General features: G+C 41.7%; 4 protein-coding genes across 5 annotated transcripts; all 4 read right to left on the reverse strand.

Annotated features, from left to right (window-relative positions):
• Positions 1-7234: 7234 nt before the first annotated feature.
• LOC131289308 (RNA-binding protein RO60-like) lies at positions 7235-9572 on the reverse strand. The gene is made up of 4 exons (XM_058318539.1): positions 9126-9572; positions 8071-9061; positions 7621-7984; positions 7235-7546 (listed from the first exon to the last, which is right to left on the reverse strand). Exons 1-4 carry the CDS (start codon positions 9486-9488, stop codon positions 7402-7404), a joined length of 1863 nt encoding a protein of 620 aa, XP_058174522.1. The 5' UTR covers positions 9489-9572; the 3' UTR covers positions 7235-7401.
• A 1310-nt stretch (positions 9573-10882) lies between these two features.
• LOC131289420 (nucleolar complex protein 4 homolog A) lies at positions 10883-13108 on the reverse strand. The gene is made up of 4 exons (XM_058318670.1): positions 12945-13108; positions 12620-12743; positions 11386-12545; positions 10883-11318 (listed from the first exon to the last, which is right to left on the reverse strand). Exons 1-4 carry the CDS (start codon positions 13083-13085, stop codon positions 11199-11201), a joined length of 1545 nt encoding a protein of 514 aa, XP_058174653.1. The 5' UTR covers positions 13086-13108; the 3' UTR covers positions 10883-11198.
• A 722-nt stretch (positions 13109-13830) lies between these two features.
• Positions 13831-14447, reverse strand: LOC131287980 (uncharacterized protein C1orf131 homolog). Its single transcript, XM_058317074.1, has one exon. The coding sequence runs from the start codon at positions 14443-14445 to the stop codon at positions 13849-13851; it is 597 nt and encodes a 198-aa protein (XP_058173057.1). The 5' UTR covers positions 14446-14447; the 3' UTR covers positions 13831-13848.
• Positions 14448-14683: 236 nt separating this feature from the next.
• On the reverse strand, positions 14684-19530 carry LOC131286146 (uncharacterized). 2 transcript variants are annotated; one of them, XM_058315038.1, is made up of 10 exons: positions 18580-19530; positions 18209-18375; positions 17833-17986; positions 17502-17767; positions 17113-17422; positions 16830-17036; positions 16647-16766; positions 16393-16572; positions 15978-16315; positions 14684-15219 (listed from the first exon to the last, which is right to left on the reverse strand). In XM_058315038.1, exons 1-9 carry the CDS (start codon positions 18674-18676, stop codon positions 15987-15989), a joined length of 1830 nt encoding a protein of 609 aa, XP_058171021.1. In that variant the 5' UTR covers positions 18677-19530; the 3' UTR covers positions 14684-15219; positions 15978-15986. The 2 variants fall into 2 exon arrangements, with proteins under 2 accessions (XP_058171021.1, XP_058171020.1); XM_058315037.1 differs by lacking the exon at positions 14684-15219 and having other exon boundaries at positions 15445-16315.
• Positions 19531-20506: the final 976 nt, after the last annotated feature.

The raw sequence follows: 20506 nt of genomic DNA on the forward strand, positions 1-20506 counted from the left end.
TACATCTATTCAACACTCATCTTTTCGCCACTAAGCCTCCAAACTATCGTGTGTGTGCAACCAAAGTAAACTGAATTACAAGCTCAGTTCATTTCCCATTCTGTTACCACATGCTAGAGGTTTTCCAATAAAAATGTGATCTCAAATGAAAAGTGACCCGAACCAAACGAGTATGGATGTCCAAGTGAACCGCGAAGCCAACGAACGTGCTTCTCTTGTAACTATCCAAAGGGAACGAAGGGATATAAAAATTGTTCCTCGTTACTCCGAATCAAAAGCAGTTACTGAAGCGAACCAAAGTAATCTCATTTGCATTACTTCCATTTCTACCGATCGCCGCAAAACAGAAGAGGGACGATAATGTGCTCCGCATCCAATCGAATGGATTATTGGTATGGCATTTGTTTCGTTTCTTCGATTTGTACGCACCTTCGCATGGTTCGATCAAACGGCAGCAAAAAGGATTCGTTATTCTGCCGGGAAGAACTCCAGCGGAAATCGGATAACATTTGCATGAAAAAAGGAAAGTTTCACTACAGCTTCCACAAAATCATATTTGAACGCAAACTAATGAAGCAATTTATTAAAGACAAGCGTAATAAATTTGGAATGTTTGTGAGATGATAATATTAATTAAAATTCGTAGAAATCACCCTGAACAACTTGAATGGATCAAACACGTCATATAATGAGAAATTCACGTGTTCTCTCATTACAAAAACCGTGTGCTCCCGGTTCCATAGACGCGATCTAGTTGTTACACGTTTTCGCCTCAAAGGCGCCGACCTCAACAAGCAAAATACGTTCCAGCACAATTAGCTGAGCAAATATGATAATAATTTACGGCCACCATTTGTCCTTCGTTCGCGCGTACTGACGCCTAGGGAGAACGTAACCGTCATAGCTGCGATTAAAATCTAACTAATACCGGTATGTCAGATATTCCAGTCTTCCGGACGCAGAGTACCGAACTCTCCCCGCCGGTTACAAAGGCTTCATCGTTTTGCGTCGATTGTGGCCAATTAGTTTCAATTGACCATCAATTGGGTGGATCTTTCGAATGTTCCCAAACGAACCGACGCCTCCACCGGTCCCAGGCCAGTTCGAAAATCAAATGGATTGTAAACTTCGCACATCAGCATGCAAGCGCAAAACTGCATCGCCATTTGGCGTCGTTTCGCTGAATCATTTCTTTCTCAGATTTACGACAACCCGTTGATAACCTCGTAGTAGATTATGCTTTCCAGACATATGGAAAGAGCCTGCATTCGTTTACTGAGTACAAATGAAGCTGTCCTCATTCCAGCTACGGAGGAGAAGAAAAATCTTATCATTTATTTATTACCTCTACAAGCCAGCTCGAAAGCATCGATAAATGTCATCCGAAATTGATCTATTGACAATAAAATCGCTTCCAAACAAACGCTTCAAACGAAGCTTTGCTTGTAACAGATTTACTCGATTCGTAGTGTTGGCTATCTTTAGAAATAAAAGATAAAAAAAAAGATAATCTCCTATCAATCTAAATCTCGATATCATACGTAGGGCCAGCTCACGTAATTTTGTCGAGGTAAACAGAAGCAGTTGTACAACTTCTCACATAGATTGAACGTTTACGTATGTTTGACTAGCCGATAAATAAATTCCTCACTGCAATGTAAATCCAGTAAGCCAGAAGCTACTTGTTTTGCGTTGGATAAAGCCATGATAGAGGCGGTAGATAACCGAACTGACAAATTACGTATACTTGTATAAGTAACATAACTATCGCAAAATTAATTTAACTACAACTGTTTCGACTAGCTACGCACGGCGTTCATTCATCAGTTTTACGTCAATTGAACAGCTTCTTGGAAGGCTCTTTCCGGTGGCGGTTGAATTGATAAGATGGCGGTCGTGTAGACAGCGTAACAATTAAATTAGGCACAATTGGAACCGGCTGAATCTCGTGCCTACTATGTCCTGGCCAGGAATCCGAGAGCAAATTGCTCTCAGAACAGACAATAAACCATAGTAATAAAGCCTTGACCTACATCTTCCGGCCTGTAAGCTTTGGCCAGGCTCTGGAGGTAGGATTTAACACCCATTACCATCAGTTTCAATGTTCCATTTGAGATGGTTTTTATACCTATGAGAACATGTAACAAAAAAGTCCTGACTTCTTTCGGCAGACAACGTCCTGTCTCCAGACGCCGCCATCGGCTTTCCCTTGACCGTTGGAAGAAGTGTTCCGTCGAACGTTCTGATGTCCCCGTTCTGAGGTCGACTGAAGGTCGGCCCCAGAACGCAAGACGTCCCTTTTTTCCGGTGCTTGAGCTGCTAACGCCGCCTACGCCGCCTCCAGCGGGAGTTGCATTTAAAGCATACCATAATCCACCCGAGCGTTCCGTTGGGAAAGGCCATGGAAAGGAACGTGGGCGATTCGAAGTGCTGTAAACGTGTGCTTACACCTGTGCGCCCTCTGAGTGTGAGGTGAATGAGGATGAGCAGGAGCGAAGGCGGGTTGCCGAACGTGAGAAAATCGCAAGCCCATGGAGCGAAAGCGAAGTGTTTTCACCCCTCTTCACAAATATCCTTGCGAGTGAGAGAATCGTCGAAAAGTAAAAGGAAACGAACTCTCTTCCTTTTGCTTTATTCGAAGGTGCCCGCCCGCCCGTACATAACCTCACAAACTTGAACTGCAGATTGGAAAAAAAACGAACAGCGGCATGGACACGCACTAAATCATGTCTTTTTTCGCCTACTCCGACTAGCAACGAAAATGGTACGGTAACTTATTTGATCGGCTATTCAACTGACTGAGGTAGAAACGACAATGTGGTTGTAGTCACCCGACACTAATTTTCAAGCAAATAGAAAACTTCGCACCCTCTCACACATGCGACGGACAGTTGTGACGTAGATAGGGTGAGATTGTTTAAAATAGTTCTTCCACCACGTGCAATTTTCTAACGTAAATCAGCGCAACCCTATTCAGTCGATTGCATCATCTAGATGTGTATCTATAACACGCGGGGACGCCATTCCTGTGCAGCTCGTTGACGCACACTACTACCAGCCGGGCATCGTTTTTTCACTGAAGCTCTCGCTTCGTCACATGAGGTTTTACATTTCGTTTTTCCATTCAGTGCGTGCAATCTTATTCACAGTGCAAAGTCACTACTAACTAGACTTACCATTGCCAAATTGATTTGTTTGAAAAGCATGCTGAAACATGTCTTGCTATCGATCACTTTCGATGTCTTCACTGTCATGACACTCGGCACACACTGAATGGGGCTCAACTGGGCATCTCCTTCGGTTTTATAGACTATTCCACGCTCGCAGACAAACCTTTTTCGCTCTCATTCTCTGGCAGTCGCGAGAAATCTCGCGAGCTATAGCTAGGAAGGGAATAGCGGCTCTCGCGATGCTAAGATAAAAAAGTGAAAAGTACCGCTTCACCGCCCAAAAAACGATTCATTCAATAAACGGAGCATCGTTTACCTTTCGCTTTTCCCCCCGGTAAGCCGAAGGACGAAGTGTAGCAAAGGGGTGGGGGGATAAAACAAACCGCCTCCATCACTCTTTCGCCCTCTAGCTCACGACCCCACACCGCACTGACCTCATCTAACCAGCTCAGCATTATGTGCCGCCCGTCTTACGGAATCAAGTCCCTTCTTCCTTCAAGTATGTTTGCCTCGGCTGGAAGGATTCGTGCATACGGCCTTTGGACAAGCACTTGACTTGGTGCAGGACCTCTTGTAAGAGTAGTGTGTCTTGTGAGGGTTGCTTAGACGATTAAATCCTTCAATCTACTTAATTGTTATAAATTCCACGGTGGCATAGTGCAAGACAGCGATAATCGAGGAGGCAACTTTTGTAGAATAATTTAAGGAATAATGGTATATAAAATTCACACAACACTTGTGATATGTCTACGAGATTAAAGAATTGAATTAACAATCCGCTACTAATGTATCTATGAATTAAACTAAAATACGCGAAGTTGTATTCCGGGTTTTGGAATTTGAACTGCTGGGTAGCCCAATATGAATTTTTATTAATCTCTTCTGTATATGGAACTAGATATTTTTGTAAAAAAAAGTTGTCATGAGCTTTTTCAAACATTATCTTGTTTGCGGCAGATATTTCAAGGTTTATGGCATTTTCATTAATCTTCCAATTTATAAACGTACATTAATCAGCAAACTTAAAAACAAGTGTACTCTACAAGGAAAATAATGTTTGATTAACATATTAGTAGGGACAAAATGTGCACAAAGAAATGTAATCAACGAGAATCATAATCAAATAGATCTTACTTTACATGTAGTACTACTTAAATTTAAGAATAACATTAAAGATAGATCTGCATTTGATCAATGCAATTTAATGGTTGTTTTAATTTGTATTGTAAAAAATAAAAGATTGGGGAAGTACTGTGATGAGTGAATTACTTTATCAGTCTTCGTACGAAGATTCATTTGTTCGTCTCTAAAATCTTTAATCATATTTCTTGCTGCCAGTTCCTTCACTTTTTAGTGTTGATTTGAGTTGTAAATTGTACATGGGAAAACTGCTGTTTCATTTAACGTATCGGAGTTTCGTTGGTCGAAATTTAGTCGATTCTAACTATTAGTTGTTGATCTTTTCTTTGTTGGCTTTGGTACCATGTTAAAGGTTCTCCAAGGTTCGGGAATGGAGTTGCTGTTATTTTGATTATTTATGAATGTTATTTTCCGTTATAGGACTTGTTTTTAACAATCCATTGCTCCTGCAAAATATTTTTCTCTTAGCAGCATCTCAATTGGCTTTCTGTTTTCTTTGCGCAACAGTTTTACTATTTCAAAAATATCACTTTCGTTGAAATATGTTTTCCAATTTGAATTTGTGTTTGGTGTCCATATTTTGTATGAAATTCTCCATGAAAATATAGTTCAAATTTACATTATACTTCTTTTATACATCAGTTGCCTAATCAGCGTTATTATTGTGCATCGTTTTAGATTGAGTTCTACTTCTTCTAATGAAGTTATTCATCAAGTCGGCGAAATAATTGCTTTTCGTTTCCTTGTAGCATAGTACAGGCGGATAGAAAAAGTCTATGAATTTTCGTATTATATGCTTTTGTATGACATTTTCGTTTGCATATATTTTCTTAACGAAAGTTAGTGTATACCCGTTTTAGTTGCGCTAGTTTGCTAACACTTAATCTAATTCACAATAAGCTCCCATTCTGTGTAATGCAAAAAAATAAACTTAAAACAATCTCTTTTTCCGTTGAGTTACTGCTTTCTGTCCATGAATTAGAAGAATAAATGTTATTTGAGACTATTGTTTATAACAATGGTAAGATATCACATGGGTTCTTCCGATCGATATAAAGGACAATATTCCTTTTCCCACATGAAAATAAACTCGAGTATCTATCCACCCGACCAGCTACATCAAAGGGTATCTTAAATTCACTTTCAGTTGTATTTTCGTTCTATCACTATCGTTAAGCTGCTACAACCTGAAACATTGGGCAAATCCAAGATTTGAAAATTTTGGAGCTTGCTTGTTTTTGGCATGTAATGATGATTCTTTTGTATTTCTATTTCAGATAAATAGCAGTCAAATTATTTGAACTGTGGCAGATTTGAATCAAAGTGAAAATATTTCTCGATCCAAATCACAAGGAACTTAGAACCTCTAAGAAACACAAAAAAAACCTGAGAGATTGTAATGGTTAATTAATTTCAAAGTTTGAATCCTTGTTCGTGCTGTTTTTTCATAGAAAATATCGAAGAAAATCTAATTAACATCCAAAGCAAACCATTCTCTCTGCGAAAGTGATGCTTCCATTAAGCGACCAATCGATTGATTAGATTATTTAATATCTTAACTATCGTAGTGGAGTGAAACTCGAAGAGACAAAATGGGAGATGTACTGCTCTCGAAAACAAGCTTCTACAATCACAATCAATCTAATAAAAAACCGTATCAAATATTTGTCATTGTTGCGGGCTTTCACGTGTTTTGATCACAGTTTCAATATTCATCGTGGAAATTGTTATTTAGCGACTTGCCATATGATTGTTTCGACATTATTTTGTTATTCCTTTTTTCGTATTCGGCTCGGTAGTTCTTTCAGTTAAGTGCTTCTGTTTTTACAATTGTTTTGATTTATTATACTGTTCGCTTGACTGGCATCGTGTAAGGAGAAAAGCTGATTCATTTACGAATTCAAAAGAATCGCGTTAATCCAACTTTATAAACCATAGTTGACTTAATCGGTTTGGAAAGAAAAACTTAATGTAATAATGCATACATGTTAACTATGTATCTTAGTTTCTAACATTTATAGATGGATAATAGAAAAGATACTGAATAATTCTTAAAGAGTAAAAACCATTTACTTCCACTTTGTGCAAGAAAAGATAATCCTGTGTCTCTAATATGTTTTATGCAATATACAATACAACATTCCACGTGGAGCTAAAGCAACGTTTTCCGCATTTTACCAAGAACAACAAAATCGCAATCGAATATTATGAAAGTCTAGTTTTTTTTTTTCTTTTTTTTCTATTTTCACGGTGCGGGAGTGAAAGTCTATAGTTGTTTATATCTAAACGAGGGCCTACGGAATCAGTTCCTTAAAGATTATCACCCATCATTATATGAACGGATGTTTTAATAGTTTTGAAGAAGTGATGTGTGAATGTGAATTTAAATACAATAGTAGAATAGAAATTCAGTGTTCAACAAGCGTAACATCAGTCACCCAAATTACGCTTATAATAAGATTCAGCAAATTAAAAGAGTATTAAAGTATCTCTTAGTTTAACGCATCAAAGAACTGATCCTGTAGAAATTCACGTTAACTATTTCTTCAGACCTGCGGTTGAGATACCGTAGTTTGCCATACTATGAACAAGATTCATAACTAATTTAGCAAAAAAAAAACGACGAGGATACTAGGGATAACTTTTAACACTTTTTGTTGTAATCAAACTAGTATTGTTCAAATTGCGATTGCGAAATAATGTTTCCGGATTAGGCGGATCCAAGGCACACAAACGAAAGGGCCAGCTTCTTCTTAACATATACTCGATCCAATAAACCCATAACTTTTGTTCCAAACTGATCAAAAAACGCGTTTAAACTGCACGTCATGGAAGAAAAAAACATAGAATGAACGAACAACAATTCTTTGACACCACAGATAATCTGATTACAATTCACATTAATACACATGGATCAACAGGGAGAAATTGACCGGAAATTCAAATTGTCGGTCAATGTATTTAAGAACTGACAATGTATATGGTCGGTTATACTAATGATAACATATTAATAATAATGCACATGAGACCTTGTCCAATGTGTAGAAGAAATGAAAAAAAAAACTATCGCCTACCTTGTCGCCACAGCTTACTACATGAAAAGATTCTTCGCAAACGCTTCAATAATCTTCGGAGTGTTTTCATTGTAGCCGACCATCTCCAGGATGCCAGTCGTTTCCTGAGACGATGTGAAGTCAAACGAAGGTACGTGGTTGCTGAGGGAAATAGCTGCGTATCTGCAATTAGACAACAACGCATTAGACAATCTTTCGCTTGAAGATTCCATGCAATCTAGAGGCAAGCCACCTACCGGCTTAAGCTCAGCTTGACTTTCTCACGATAATCCTGTAGGGCCTTGTACGGCGGGGTGCGCAATGGATTGACTCGAATCAACGAATCCGTGATGGTGATGAACAAGTCTACCTTCACCTTGTCCGCCTTGGCCCGGGCAATTGGGGCAACCAAAGACACCTTAGTTTTCGGGATCACCAACGCATGGCAGTGAGCGACTGCATCCAACCAGGACATAGATTCCCCAAACTCCACCGGGTGCAGAATGTCGGCTTGCTCAGTGAACGCCATTACTGTGACGTCCTTTTCCCGCTTGTAAATGGAAAATGCCAACATTACGCTGGCTTGGAAGCAGGATATTATGAAGTTGCGGAATACTTTTTCTGCAAAATAAAACGAAACATTTCAAATAATAGGACACTTTCGCGTTGCTCTAAACAGAAAGTCGCAGCTTGTTGGTAAGTCTTACTTTTCGCGTGAGCCTCGCGCAAATCAAGTGTTATGTAATACCGAACGCCCGTCTTCGGATGATGCAAGAACGAATGTTCAACGGCACCCCAAAGCTTCGCCAGTACCTTTGTATTTACAGGACTGTCAACGTGAAACAGTTCCTTCTTTTTACTCTCATACCGGCTATTGTTTTCGTAGAGCATAGCGATCTTATGCACAGCGACTGGATGGATCTGTCTGGATTCGAGGTCGTTTAGCCGACCCTCAAGTGCGGCTACGTACGTTTCAACAAGCGCCGATTCCGAGTTAAGCAGCCGAAAGTCCTGCAATCGCAGAGCGGCGCACATCAGCTTATCGTACGAGATGGTTTGAAACATAGCCTCCCAAACCTTGGCCGAACGGAGGAAGTGTGGTGGCATCATATCAATTGTCATTCCATGCTGTTTGATATAATCCAACACCTTGGAGACACTAGGAGCAGCACGAAACTGGCGCATGGTGTGATAACGTTGCAAGGCTTCGGACATTGCAGGCACTGAATTCTTGTCTTCACCTTCAAGAGTGGCGTTTTGTTTGGCCTTTTTGTCTTTCTGCTTTTCCGTTCGTTTGCCCGCCAACAATTGACTTGTCCGCTTCCTTACAGCATCAATAATGGAAGCCTTTTCTGGACAGGACAGCTGCACGTGGGCTTTGGTAAGGACGTCAGCGTGCGTCCAGCCATTAATACTAGTGCTTTTGCCTAGGATTTCCGATAGTTGCAGAGGTGTATGTTTGTCATACCAGCGTGTAATGGCGTTGCGTATGCCGTGACCAAAGCCAGCATATCCAGACTCAACCGCAAGTTCCGTGTAATATTCCACAAAGAGGAACAAATCACGAGACTTGCCAATCGCGCAAGTAGCCGCATTGTATGCCGCATGCCGCTCTTCGGGTGTAGGAAACTCCCGCGCACAATAAGCCAGCGCAAACAGGCACTCATCTGTCCGGCGAATCGTGTTGCTTTTGATTGTCTGAAAATGGAATTGGATTACATGTTTTAGCACAGCATCTGTGAACATCGACATGCTTTCTTACCCTCTTAAGCAACGTCAGGATTGGTGACTCCGGTTGCGCCGGAACCAAACCCGCCTCCGTCTTTGCTGGCTCGGATGTTTCCCCGGTCGCTTTGTCGACTTCTTGCGCGGCAGCTGCTTCTTGTGCTGCTTTTGCGGCTTTTGCTTTGGCCTTTTTAAGTTTCTTTTTTTGCTTACTCTTCGACTCCGTCGCTGTTTGTACTTCTGTCCCGTTGGGGCTTTCATGCTCGTGAAGTTTGACTATCGGCCGAAGCACATTTTTCCCAACATCCTTATCCAATGGCGTATGAGGCCCGTCGATAAAGAATGGTGCATCATTCCCTATGTACAGGAACCGCTGAACAGTTTTCATAAGTGTCTCCATCTTGCCGAAGATACCAACGGTCTGGATGTCGAATAATCGTGAAAGAACTTAAAGATTTACTGAAACTAAAAGAATAACCACAATCTTCTTAGCTTTCGCGTGTTGTAAATGAAATCACCAGTGCCAGTCGAACAAACACCTGCGTTCGTTCTGTTCGAGTCGGAACTTCAAACGCTGTCAAATTGAAGTTTGATTGAAGAAAACAAATAAAGATTATTGGATAAATTTTTGTTGCAATTTTATAAATTTAAAACTTTTAAAGATAAATCTAAACTTTACATCCCTTTATTCGTGATGTGCGAACCATTTTATGGAATGTACATTGATACGATTCAAACCGAAAGAAGCGAAAAAAAACTGGCAGAACTGCCAATTCCCACAATTTGGGTATAGAAAAATATTGGTAATTTTATACGTTCCTCCTCATTTGTCCAACCCAACTTATTCAAATCAGCAAAAGAACGTTTTTCGTTGCGTTAATTATGCTACGAAACATTGTTCGCATGCTAACATCTTTATTTTCTACCCGTGCACCGAGTATGGTGAAATTAACCGAGAAAAACCATTTGTACCAGACTTGAATCCAGATTTTATTACATTATTCTATGGGCATGTATAAATCCATACTTTTTTTCTTTCTACGGCGAGCTCCAGTTTATTAGCATGTATGATCACAATTTGCAAGTTGCTCAACAGTATTCCAGAATCAATTCAAACTGTTTGCTAGCTTTAGTAAACCAACGACCTTTATGTGTTTCATTTAGTTTGGAAAACCTACAATTTTTATTCACCACGTTGCAGCTCTTCAGTAGAGTATAGAAATTATTAAAATAATGATAAAATGATCATTTACTCGATATCGTACAGGTTCTTATGCGTTTAGAAACAAAACAAGATCTTGCTAAAAATGCTACTCTACCTTGGAAATCAATCCTTGGTAAAGCCTTCTCTTCTAAAGGACCTGAAATAAAAATTGAAAAACAATCTTTCTCAAAATCAATGCAACCCGATAACGAGTTTACTAGGAACATTCTACAAATTTGAATGGTTAACAATTACTGAACCCGATCGTTGCTGTTTTTCTGGCATTGCTATCGTCCAGTAGAAAATAAACGTTTTTCAATGCTTTAAAATTATGGAAGGACTAAGCAGAAGGAATTCAGTTGTATATTCTATTTCACCAATTCGCTGCAGATTCCGGAAGGTTTCTTAGACTTCTTGACTCGGTCATGTATGACTATGTGGTATGGTTTTGTTTACTGCATGTTGGGTTATTAGTATAATAATTATATCGTTTCTAAGATCATTTAAAAAATAAATAATAGACTTTCTGTTCTGTAAGGTGCTTTTAGGCTGATGCTTGTGTGGCTATGTTATTAGTATTGATCATTAATTCTTGTTTCGCTTTTTCGATTTGGAACATTCAATCAGAAAAAGCTACCAACACGAGTGGATGGTAAACACAAACCGTTCATCTTTCTACTTTCCACCTTAAGCTCAATTAGAGTCAAAAGAAACCACAGTGCTTTTGCTCTAGACAGCCATCCTTTACTAAGTAAAAAAGTAAAGGCTTTTGTAAAGTGTCTGAGAAATCACACATCGATAAGAACCCCTCTTCTCGCCGATACGGGCACGCTCACCACCGCGGTTACTTCCTTTTCCTGCATCTGCTGCTAAAACGAAAAAGCCGAGTACGCATGTGAAAGGCCATTAGAAGAGCTTCCAGTACTGTGAGGAAAGTTCGCCACCGCAAATTCCAAACATGCCCGTCGGGCGTTCTATGTTTAAGGCAAACTCTTTCGTTTTTTTAGCGATCTCTTTATCAAAAATCTGGGAAAGACATAATAAAAATTAGACCACTTCGCCAAGGATCGACTTGAGCTGTTGGAATACGTACGTCATTTTCGTTGATTTCTAATACGGAGGAAAGATCCCATTCTACGCTCGGGAGCGGATTGGCGATAAATTTGGCCGCCATGGCGACCGATGGCAGTACGTGGTTTTGCAGGGCCGCCACTTCCCACAGCGAGCTTTCCAAGGCCTTCGACTTCATTGGGTCTCGTTCTTCCATCACAAACGGATCGCACGATGCCTCGCCACCAGTTGGATGGAAGATAAGCCTCTTCAGCGCCGGGTGACGCAGAATCAGATTTCCAACGAAGCGCATGATGATTACCACATCCTGCGGGGGAGCAATCAGGGCGAGCCGGGCAAGACGCTTCACGAACGCAGCCACCAGCCCCTCCGGAAGATGGCTCGAGGTGAGAAAGATATCGGCCAGGTAGAACAGGCGGGCCTTGAACTTGGTGTGGAAAATTTCCGGCTCAAACATCGAGTACAGCTTCTCGTAGATATTCGGGTAAGTGAGATTATGCTGCTGGATGAGAACGAAGATTCCTTGGAGCGCAAGCATGCTGACCGAGCCTCCGACGTCCAGTGAATCCATGAGAAAATCGGTCAGCATTACCGGACGATCGAGATGGGGAAGAACCTTCTCCAGCAGTACGATCAGTAGCTGCTGGTGGGCCTCCTCACTGAGAGGCCAATTCATCACGAAGCTCCACGTCTTGTTGATCTGCTTACGCACGTACACGTAGTCGAAAGGACCTCTCAGTGGCACACACAAAACGTTGTCCGTTTCCTTGAGCGAGTCCTTTCCGAATGCTACCGCCCCAATCATGAGCAGGAAGTTCTGCACGAAAATGTCACTCGGTACGCCATCACGAGGCACCAGGGAGAGCATCATTTTCCAGGAAAAGAAGATAACGTCCAGATAGAACGTATACTCCAGGAACCGGTTGAACAGATGCGTGTTAATGCGCTCCAACGACAGCATCGCGATGAAGATCTGTTTTAGTCTAGCCGCGGGGAATTGGTTTCCTTCCCCCGACGCTTCCGGCGGGTTGTGGGCCTCGGCGACGAGCAATTTCATCGCCGTGGTGAGAGCTTGGCATGACTCCTGCTGTTTTTCGTGATTCATGGCGCTCACGATAATCACGAATGCTTCCTTGTACTGCGCGAGTAGCCATTGTTTGTGATTTGCCTGCGGATCGTTCTCTGTGAAGCGAACGGAGGAAAGATGAAGTTGCCCTGCTCGGATCGATAATGCATCGGTGTTGGGGGGGGCTTACCTAAACTCACTCCGGCCGATCGACCTACAGCCATACGCATTTCGTTACGCCGAAGCAACTCTGTGAACAAGGACTCTAGCGTCAGCAGGCATGGCGTAATGGGAGCCTTCCGTACAAGGCATTCCTGTGGAGAAACAGAAAAAAATCAAACAAACACGTAACATATGATAATCGAATGTCACACAACGCACGCACTGATGCGCTATACGAGATTGGTAACCCTCTACTCTCTGCTCCACACCTGGTTCCAGTTCCGCAACTAACTTTTTGCACATCACCCCATGAAAACGGTAGCCAATGCTTCTTTCTGCGGCCCAAAACTTACCTTCAAATAGCCTAGCAATTCCGTCAAGGGAGCAGTGGAGCGCGTGCATGCTAGGAACTCGGCCGCTTTCTGTTTCAGCTGCTTCGAGGCAGTTTTGCCGGAAGAAAATTGCGTCGAATTGTAAGCGATCGTCAACGACATCTTCCTTTTCCTCGCTGCGCTGCACGCACTGTTTTTGAAGGGAAAAACACGCACTTTGTCCGACATACGGGTTAATCTCGTTCAGCGTCTATGTCGGTGGATCCAGTGATCGGCTCATTCTGACGTTCCGCTGTCATCTAACCGCTTTGACATAACCATACAGAGTTTTTCAGATTACATCGTAACAGTAGCAGTATTCAAAGTAACTGCAGCACATGATATTCCAACAGTACTAGTTGATTTTATAACGCGATCAGTCAATTACTGATTCGCGTCAGTGACCCGCACGTCAAGAATTTGACGATGTCTATTTTGGGTCGATTTAGGGAGCTGAAAATGTCCATTTTTCTACCATGAGCGAAGGATTTAAAGTGGTTTTACTTACCTAAATAAGTCTTTTCGGATAGTTTAAGGCTGTTTTGGTTACCAACTTCCCTAATCTTTGCTGCAGCCTGAGATTTCGCATACTGTTTGAAGGTCTACACAATATTCTAATAAGATCTTCAAGTAGATCTCCATCGAATGACGGCATAGACCCTTTTCTATGGCCAAACTACCTTGACGACGGAGTTTCAAATTTAAAATTTAAATTTTATTTAAAAAAAACAGAATTCAAACTTATGTTCAAAAACATCTACAGTGCTTCAACTAAATGTGAGAAAAGTTTCCGAATCGACGGTTCAGTATTGGTCGAGGTTTTAGTGTACACAAAACTCTATACAAAAAAAGACATGCATATCGCTCAAATGACCATCAAATTTTATTATCTTTTCTTATCCATACGCGGTTTGGCCACTCCATAGTGCTTCATAATGGACGTAGGATTCCGCTGCTTTTGTAGCTTTCTCTGCTTGTACCTGTTGTACGACTGTGTAGCCCCGTACGCGATCTGCCCGGTGCGCCGTTTAGTGGCCACTTCCGCCTCGTTATTTTTGGCCGCTCGCTGTTCTTCCAATATCTCACGGTAATTGCGGGGCTTGTTTTTTGGTGGTTTCGCACCCAGCTTGATGGCCAATGCTACGCTCGCTTGTTGCTTGTTCTTCTTGTCGAGTCCGCTGATGCCAAAGTTGATGATTTCCTTGCGTGCTTTTGATATGTCGAACACAGTTGGGTCTTGCATTTTCTTCGGCTTCTTGCGTGGTGCATCGGAAAATATATCATCTATGTCGTCCTCATCATCCGTCGAATGTTTCCCATCTTCTTGCGCCAGCGGCGGTCGCAACCGAGGAGCTTTCCTTTTCTCTAGCGCCGCTTTCTTTGGTTCAAATACGATCACGTTAAACGATTCCGCTGCTTTCTCGTTCAACACTGCAGAAGCTCTGGTTCTTATCGGAGCAAAATTGCCCGCACCACAAGACATGATTCAATAGAAATGTTTTACACTTTGTTGGTCTCTTGCATTTCCACCGGCCGAAAATACCGCATTGCACATTGTTTTTGTTTTGATATGATTTGACACATCGACAAGGTTTATACAAATATGGTGGTCTGTGAGTTGTTTCCAAATTGATCTAATCTTTAGATCATTAAATCGGATAAATAAAATACAGGAAGCATGAAATTACTCTATTTTACCGTTTATTAACATATCTTGCAGTTCTGATAAACCTTTTTATGCTCTCATCATTTATTTGCCACTGGGACCGACTGTACGCCTACGACTTGACCGCAGAAACGCCAATTCTTTCTAAATGTCTATGCCGTATCTGTGAACGAATTGTGCCTGTGCCTATATGCGATTCGTAAAAACTACCTACTATAATATGTTCTTTTTTACAATAACGTGCCCCTATTTTTTTCTGTAGCACAATCTGCCTCGGTTGTTGATTGACTTCATTCTACCGTGAATGACTGTGTAGGACACCACGGTCACTCCAAACGATATCCCGTCGATTTTAATTCGAGCTAGTGTTATATTTATCATGCCAGTACGGAAAGTACTCATAATCAAACCACCAATGTATGTTAATTGAATAGGCTTGAAAAAATATTCTTTTAACAAGGAAATGTATGGCCAAACCATGAAGTAAAGAAACACTCAAGTGAGCTGTGTTGAGAACAGCATACAGGTTTCCATGAGCTTTCTTTGGCAGTTTGGGTTGTATTATATTGTTCCATAAAAAGGACGGGGTTCCTTTGGAAACGATAAAAAATATCATAAAATAAACCATATATATCAGTATCACATTATAGAATCGTCGTACAAAACGTTGAATATATTATATTATATAAGCATTGTGTTGTTCGTACTGTTTCTTAGTTTGCTTTTCGCAGTGTTGTATGCATGGAATAGTTTTTCAAGCAATAGATCATTATGTTCTCCCAACACCATCCTTGACATAATAAAGCGTGTCTGAGAAAGAAAATAAACTCTTTAGCGAAATAATAAACGAAATATACGTGCTTCTGTACAGAAAACTGAATCAATATCGAACGGAGATCGCAACGCATTGCCTCCGAAATAAACCAATAGAACAGTCTTTTAATTTCGATTCTCTCTGTTATGCCGAAAACAATGTATAAAGATAGTGCTTAAGACAGAAACAGTTGTTGCTCACGATCAAATAAATCGGGAAAATGAAGAGAAAGATGCCCTCCTTTCTTGAATTGTCTTCAATCATGTTCAAACAGTATTTCATACATTTGTATCTTTGCGTATGAACTTTTAGCATACTATGGTAGTTCTTGGTTTATTAAAGCATTAACAATCGAATCCTAGATCCTTGATCAACGTGATACACACATTTCTGTTGGCCATGCTGCCCCTAGCAATTGACTCGACTTTTGTTAGTAAATCAAAATGGGTTGGGATAGAAAAGTTAACCCCAGGAAATGCTTTCTTCGATTCTTTCCACGTACGCTCAAAACGCATCCGCGCAACTAAAAACTTACCTCGACCGCTTAGGTCATCGAACCGTACCGGAGAGATGATTCTCCAGCGGGCCCGGACGGCGATACATCGTCTACATCGTGGGCACTAGAGCGGCGGAAGTTCAGCCGCGGTATTCTTACCGAGTCGCGCAAGCTGTCCACCAGCCGTTGGTGGAATGTTTTGTACTCCATGTCGTCGTCCAGCGAACTCGTGTCGCCGAAGTTGAAGTCGGCCACCTCCACGATGAACCGATCGCGGTTCTGGATGTAGTAGGCCATCCCAAACACCACCATAATTACGGCCAGCAGACAGAACCCGATCGGTACGATAATGACCGACAGTTGTGACTTGGGTTGATCTACGCAACGGAAACGAAATATGTTGTAGTCAGATAACAAACAAAAAAACACAAGCCAGAAAGTGGCAGACACTCACTCTCGTAAAACTGGATGCCGATTTGCGTGAAATAGTTCGAGACGCGGTTGCGAACGAAGATCACGATCGAGTATTGGTCGTTGGTGAAGAAGAATCGATGAATTTTAAACCGACATTCGCCGTCACGCGTCGGTTCCCATATATTGCTACACGTTTCATCGTTTGTCGTATTGTGCTGACCTACAATTGCAAAGCAAAGAAATTTTAAAACCCTGGTAAAGGAAGGTTTCAAAATCTATCGATAGGGGTTTTACCGCGGTTCACGTTGAAACAAAACTCGAACGGTGGCGTACCGCTGCACTGAAATACTAAATCCACCGGTTGTCCTTGCCTCACCCACTGCTGCCCGGACACATTAAAATGGGCAATCGGTCCTGAAACAGAGGGGTCGTATATAACCAATGTACAACATCGTTCAACCAACAACAAAAACTCACTCTGGACCGTGAAGGTACGCTGAAAGTGACCATAAACCTTCTTTGGATCTGGTGGAATCATTGAGCTGTTGCCACAAACGTACGGTTGCCTTGAATCCTCCAGGTTGAACATTTTATCGGACTTCTTGGTCACCTGCAACCAAGCAGGATCACTCGCTGGTAGGTTCAACGTAACCTCCTTTGAAGCATCTCCTGGCAACAAAATGTCTATTGAAGCAAAAAGAGAAAATATCGTAACAATTCAAGGCTCAAGACTCCTCCACCGACTGGGCGATAAACATACTGCTTCTATCGGTTAGATTGAGCAATGCAGGACTTATGCTTCGCAGGGCTTCGGGCAATGTCTCATCTCCTTGCTCGGCATCTCGTTTCCTTCTTGTCTCTTGACTCGGATTCACCGTGGATGGTTTGGGTGTAGACGTTGAGGTGGTAGTGGAAGGCGTTGTGGACGTTGTCGTCGGTGGCGTCGGAGTAGTTGTTGTTGTGCTACTCGTGGTTGTTGACGGAGTTGTGGTGGTTGTTGTAGTGGTTGTAGTAGTAGTTGTTGTAGTAGTCGTAGTAGTGGTAGTTGTTGTTGTTGTCGGCTCGGGAAGCTGGAAAAATCGAGAAAAATCACATATTATGCCCTTTGTTCCACAGGTTTGCCAAGATCGAGAAAGACCAACCGGTTACCTTTTCAAACGATGCCACTAGAAGTGCCTCTATCGTGTAGGTATCGTTTTCCCGGGTGAAGTTGCTGAGCGTGGACAGTTCGTTCGAGGTGCCAATGTACTGGCAATTGATGAACCAGAACGTGTTGACGTACGCTGCCTTTTCAAGGGCTTTTTTATCGCTGTCCGAGAGAGCAATAGTTTGGTTTAACGGTAGCGTGCTCGAGATGTAGGTACTGTTGATGACGGTTTCGTTCTGCACCAGCTGCATCTCGCCATTGAGCATACCTAAAAAAATAAATACGTTAGCGCTCAGTAACAAATCTACCGAAAACGAATTTATAAACGCCTACTTGTTAAATTGAACGAAATTTTGGCCGTGGCCAACGGGTATGGAATGATAAAGTACATCCTTTTCACGGAAACAGTGACCTCGTATGTGCCGGGTTTCACCGGATGCGAGTACAGGACGGTCCAATTAAAACGTGGCGATTTCGAGGTAACATCCTAAAATTAGAGTTACGGATCGATTAATGCAATTGGCTGACCTTGAATCTGCAAAAAGGGTAGAGTAACCTTTCAGTACGAGAACTTAGTAACTAGAACAGTTTCAATTTGATTTATTTTTAATCACGCTGTAGTAGGCTAGTGACCATTAACAGCCAACCATCTTTAGAATGATAATTCGAAAAAAATGGACAACCTGATTAGGCGTTGCTAGGTACTCACTTCTAATTTATGCTGGGGTGATGTGTTGTCCATCCAATTCACAACGTAATCATCGTTCACCAATGACCCGTCTGTGTATAGTACGGCATAAAATTCCACCGTCGAGTTCAGCCCAAGTACGACCGAACCGGAGGTTTTCAAATCTATATGATACTCTGCTGCGTTGGCTACCATTCCGGAAAAAGAAAAGAATGAAAAAAGAAAAGGATTATTACTAAATCTAAAAAAACAGAACTAAGTCTGATAACGTGAAGCGGTCCGTAACGATGAGTAATGCTGATAAATCACGCCTAGACCGAAACGAGTTTACCAACTCCGGGAGAAACCGGCCGGAAAGAGGACCACACAAAAACCGGATGGTAGGGACTTACATTGGTGCACGAGCGACGACAGGACGATGACAAGAATGGCAGAAATTACCAGCCGGCTTCCATTCCCACAGCCCCGCATCCTGGAGACGGAGCACATTTTGCGTACTAATGCACCACTCTCTACTACTCGTGTCCGATCGAGTATCACAAATGTTTCACTTTCACCTTTTGATTTATGCTTGCGCTCGCCCTGTACGGCTTCAATCGGCTCGTTCCGAAATGCAACCAAAACCCGCAAGTTGCATTCACTCCACGGTACCAAACAAAAAAGTGTGTCGTAAATAAAGTTGCTTTGTAACCTCCTCCTTTTGCTGCGCTTTTCTACTGCTCTGGCGATAACGCGACCTGTCACAAAACGTTTTGATGTGTACCCTCACACACCATTGGATGATGCACTGTTTGCAAGATGAGACGCACTTCCGACCAGCGGAGACGCAGCGGATGGCTGTGGAGGGCTGAATGAATATTCCTATTTTCCCTACCAGGATCCGGTTTTCACAGTTATGTTGCACTCCTTTCGCTCGATTCAGTTTCCGGGATCAAACATCGCAAGACCTTGCGAAAACCGTTCAATATTCCCACATTCCGTAGGCTGCAGCGACTCTGAATTGCAAGCTGTTTCGCAACCGATTTCTGTTTTAATAAAAATTGTAACGTAATGCACAAGACCCAATCGACGGACAGCAATGTAGAAAGTGAACAGCAAAACTAAGTAGTTTTCCGCACCGACAACAAAGCCCAGGGCTTCTGCTATGCGCTTTTTAGTTCCTTGCTTTATTGTTTTCGTTGCTTCGTTCGCGAGTTCGCTCCTCTAGGGCAGACGGCACTTTGTTGTTGGTCTACATCGACTAATAAAACACTACACTGGCTGAAGCGATGGGACGATTATGTGTGATAAAATTAAATGACGTAAACACAGCCCCAAAAGCGAAGGGTGAAAAGAAGCTCCTTTTTCGCACAACCGTACAAGACGTACGAATGCACAAACTTTGAGCACAATAGCAACGCAAAGGGGATATTACGCTGTTGGGAGTAGGCTGCGATATCGCTGCCACAGATGACAGATTGACGTTTTCTTGCGAGCTACCGCCTACGCGCCTTTGAGACCATCGAAAATCCACAGCAACAAATGGATTTTTTCTTGGAATTTTTACTGAGACGAGATAAGGTTCGAAGATTCATTAAAAAAAAATCCTTTTACATGGATAACATCAGTACAATCGGAAGATAAGTGAAAAAAACATTAAAACGACAGAATGGCAACTGTCATTTTGACAGTTTTAGATCGCTTTAGATCGGTGCAACATGGCGCATTTTTTAAATTTCCCCAACATTCCGTTTTTTAAAGAAACATTCAATCAGACAAATATTAAAACTCAGCATGAATAAATGTCCAGTTGCTTATCAAGACAAACGCACCAAGCATAGATACAAGATACTTTTTATATATCATGTATATATTTATATATATACGTTTTATTCATTAGAAAATAGATTGTTTTGTTTGCAGTTGGTTACACAATTATGATCAATCAGTTTACTTTCGTCTCTTTTGCGTCTGTTTTGCTTCTTTTGCTTTTCTATATTATGTGATGAGTTATTTTTTGTTTCCATTTTTTTAACTAGACGACTGGTTGACGAAAATTTCTCACTTTAGCGCATCCGCTATATTGCAGTTTTTATTTGTTCTATTTTAATGTTTTACTGAGAACGCGTTCTCGCTGGTGATTTGAGTGTAGTAATAATACTTTCCATCAAACAGGAAATGGAGAAGGCAGAGATGGAGAGAAAGTGAAAAATATGCTGTAAATCTTTAAGCCACCGCTAGTGTTTACCATACACCTCACCGCTACCAACGTGTTTCGTAGTAGTGCATTTTTCAATTTTCATATTCTTTGAATCCCATCGATTTCCATTAACAACTGAC

The sequence above is a fragment of the Anopheles ziemanni genome, chromosome 3 (assembly GCF_943734765.1).
Source record: "Anopheles ziemanni chromosome 3, idAnoZiCoDA_A2_x.2, whole genome shotgun sequence".
Lineage (NCBI taxonomy): Eukaryota > Metazoa > Arthropoda > Insecta > Diptera > Culicidae > Anopheles > Anopheles ziemanni.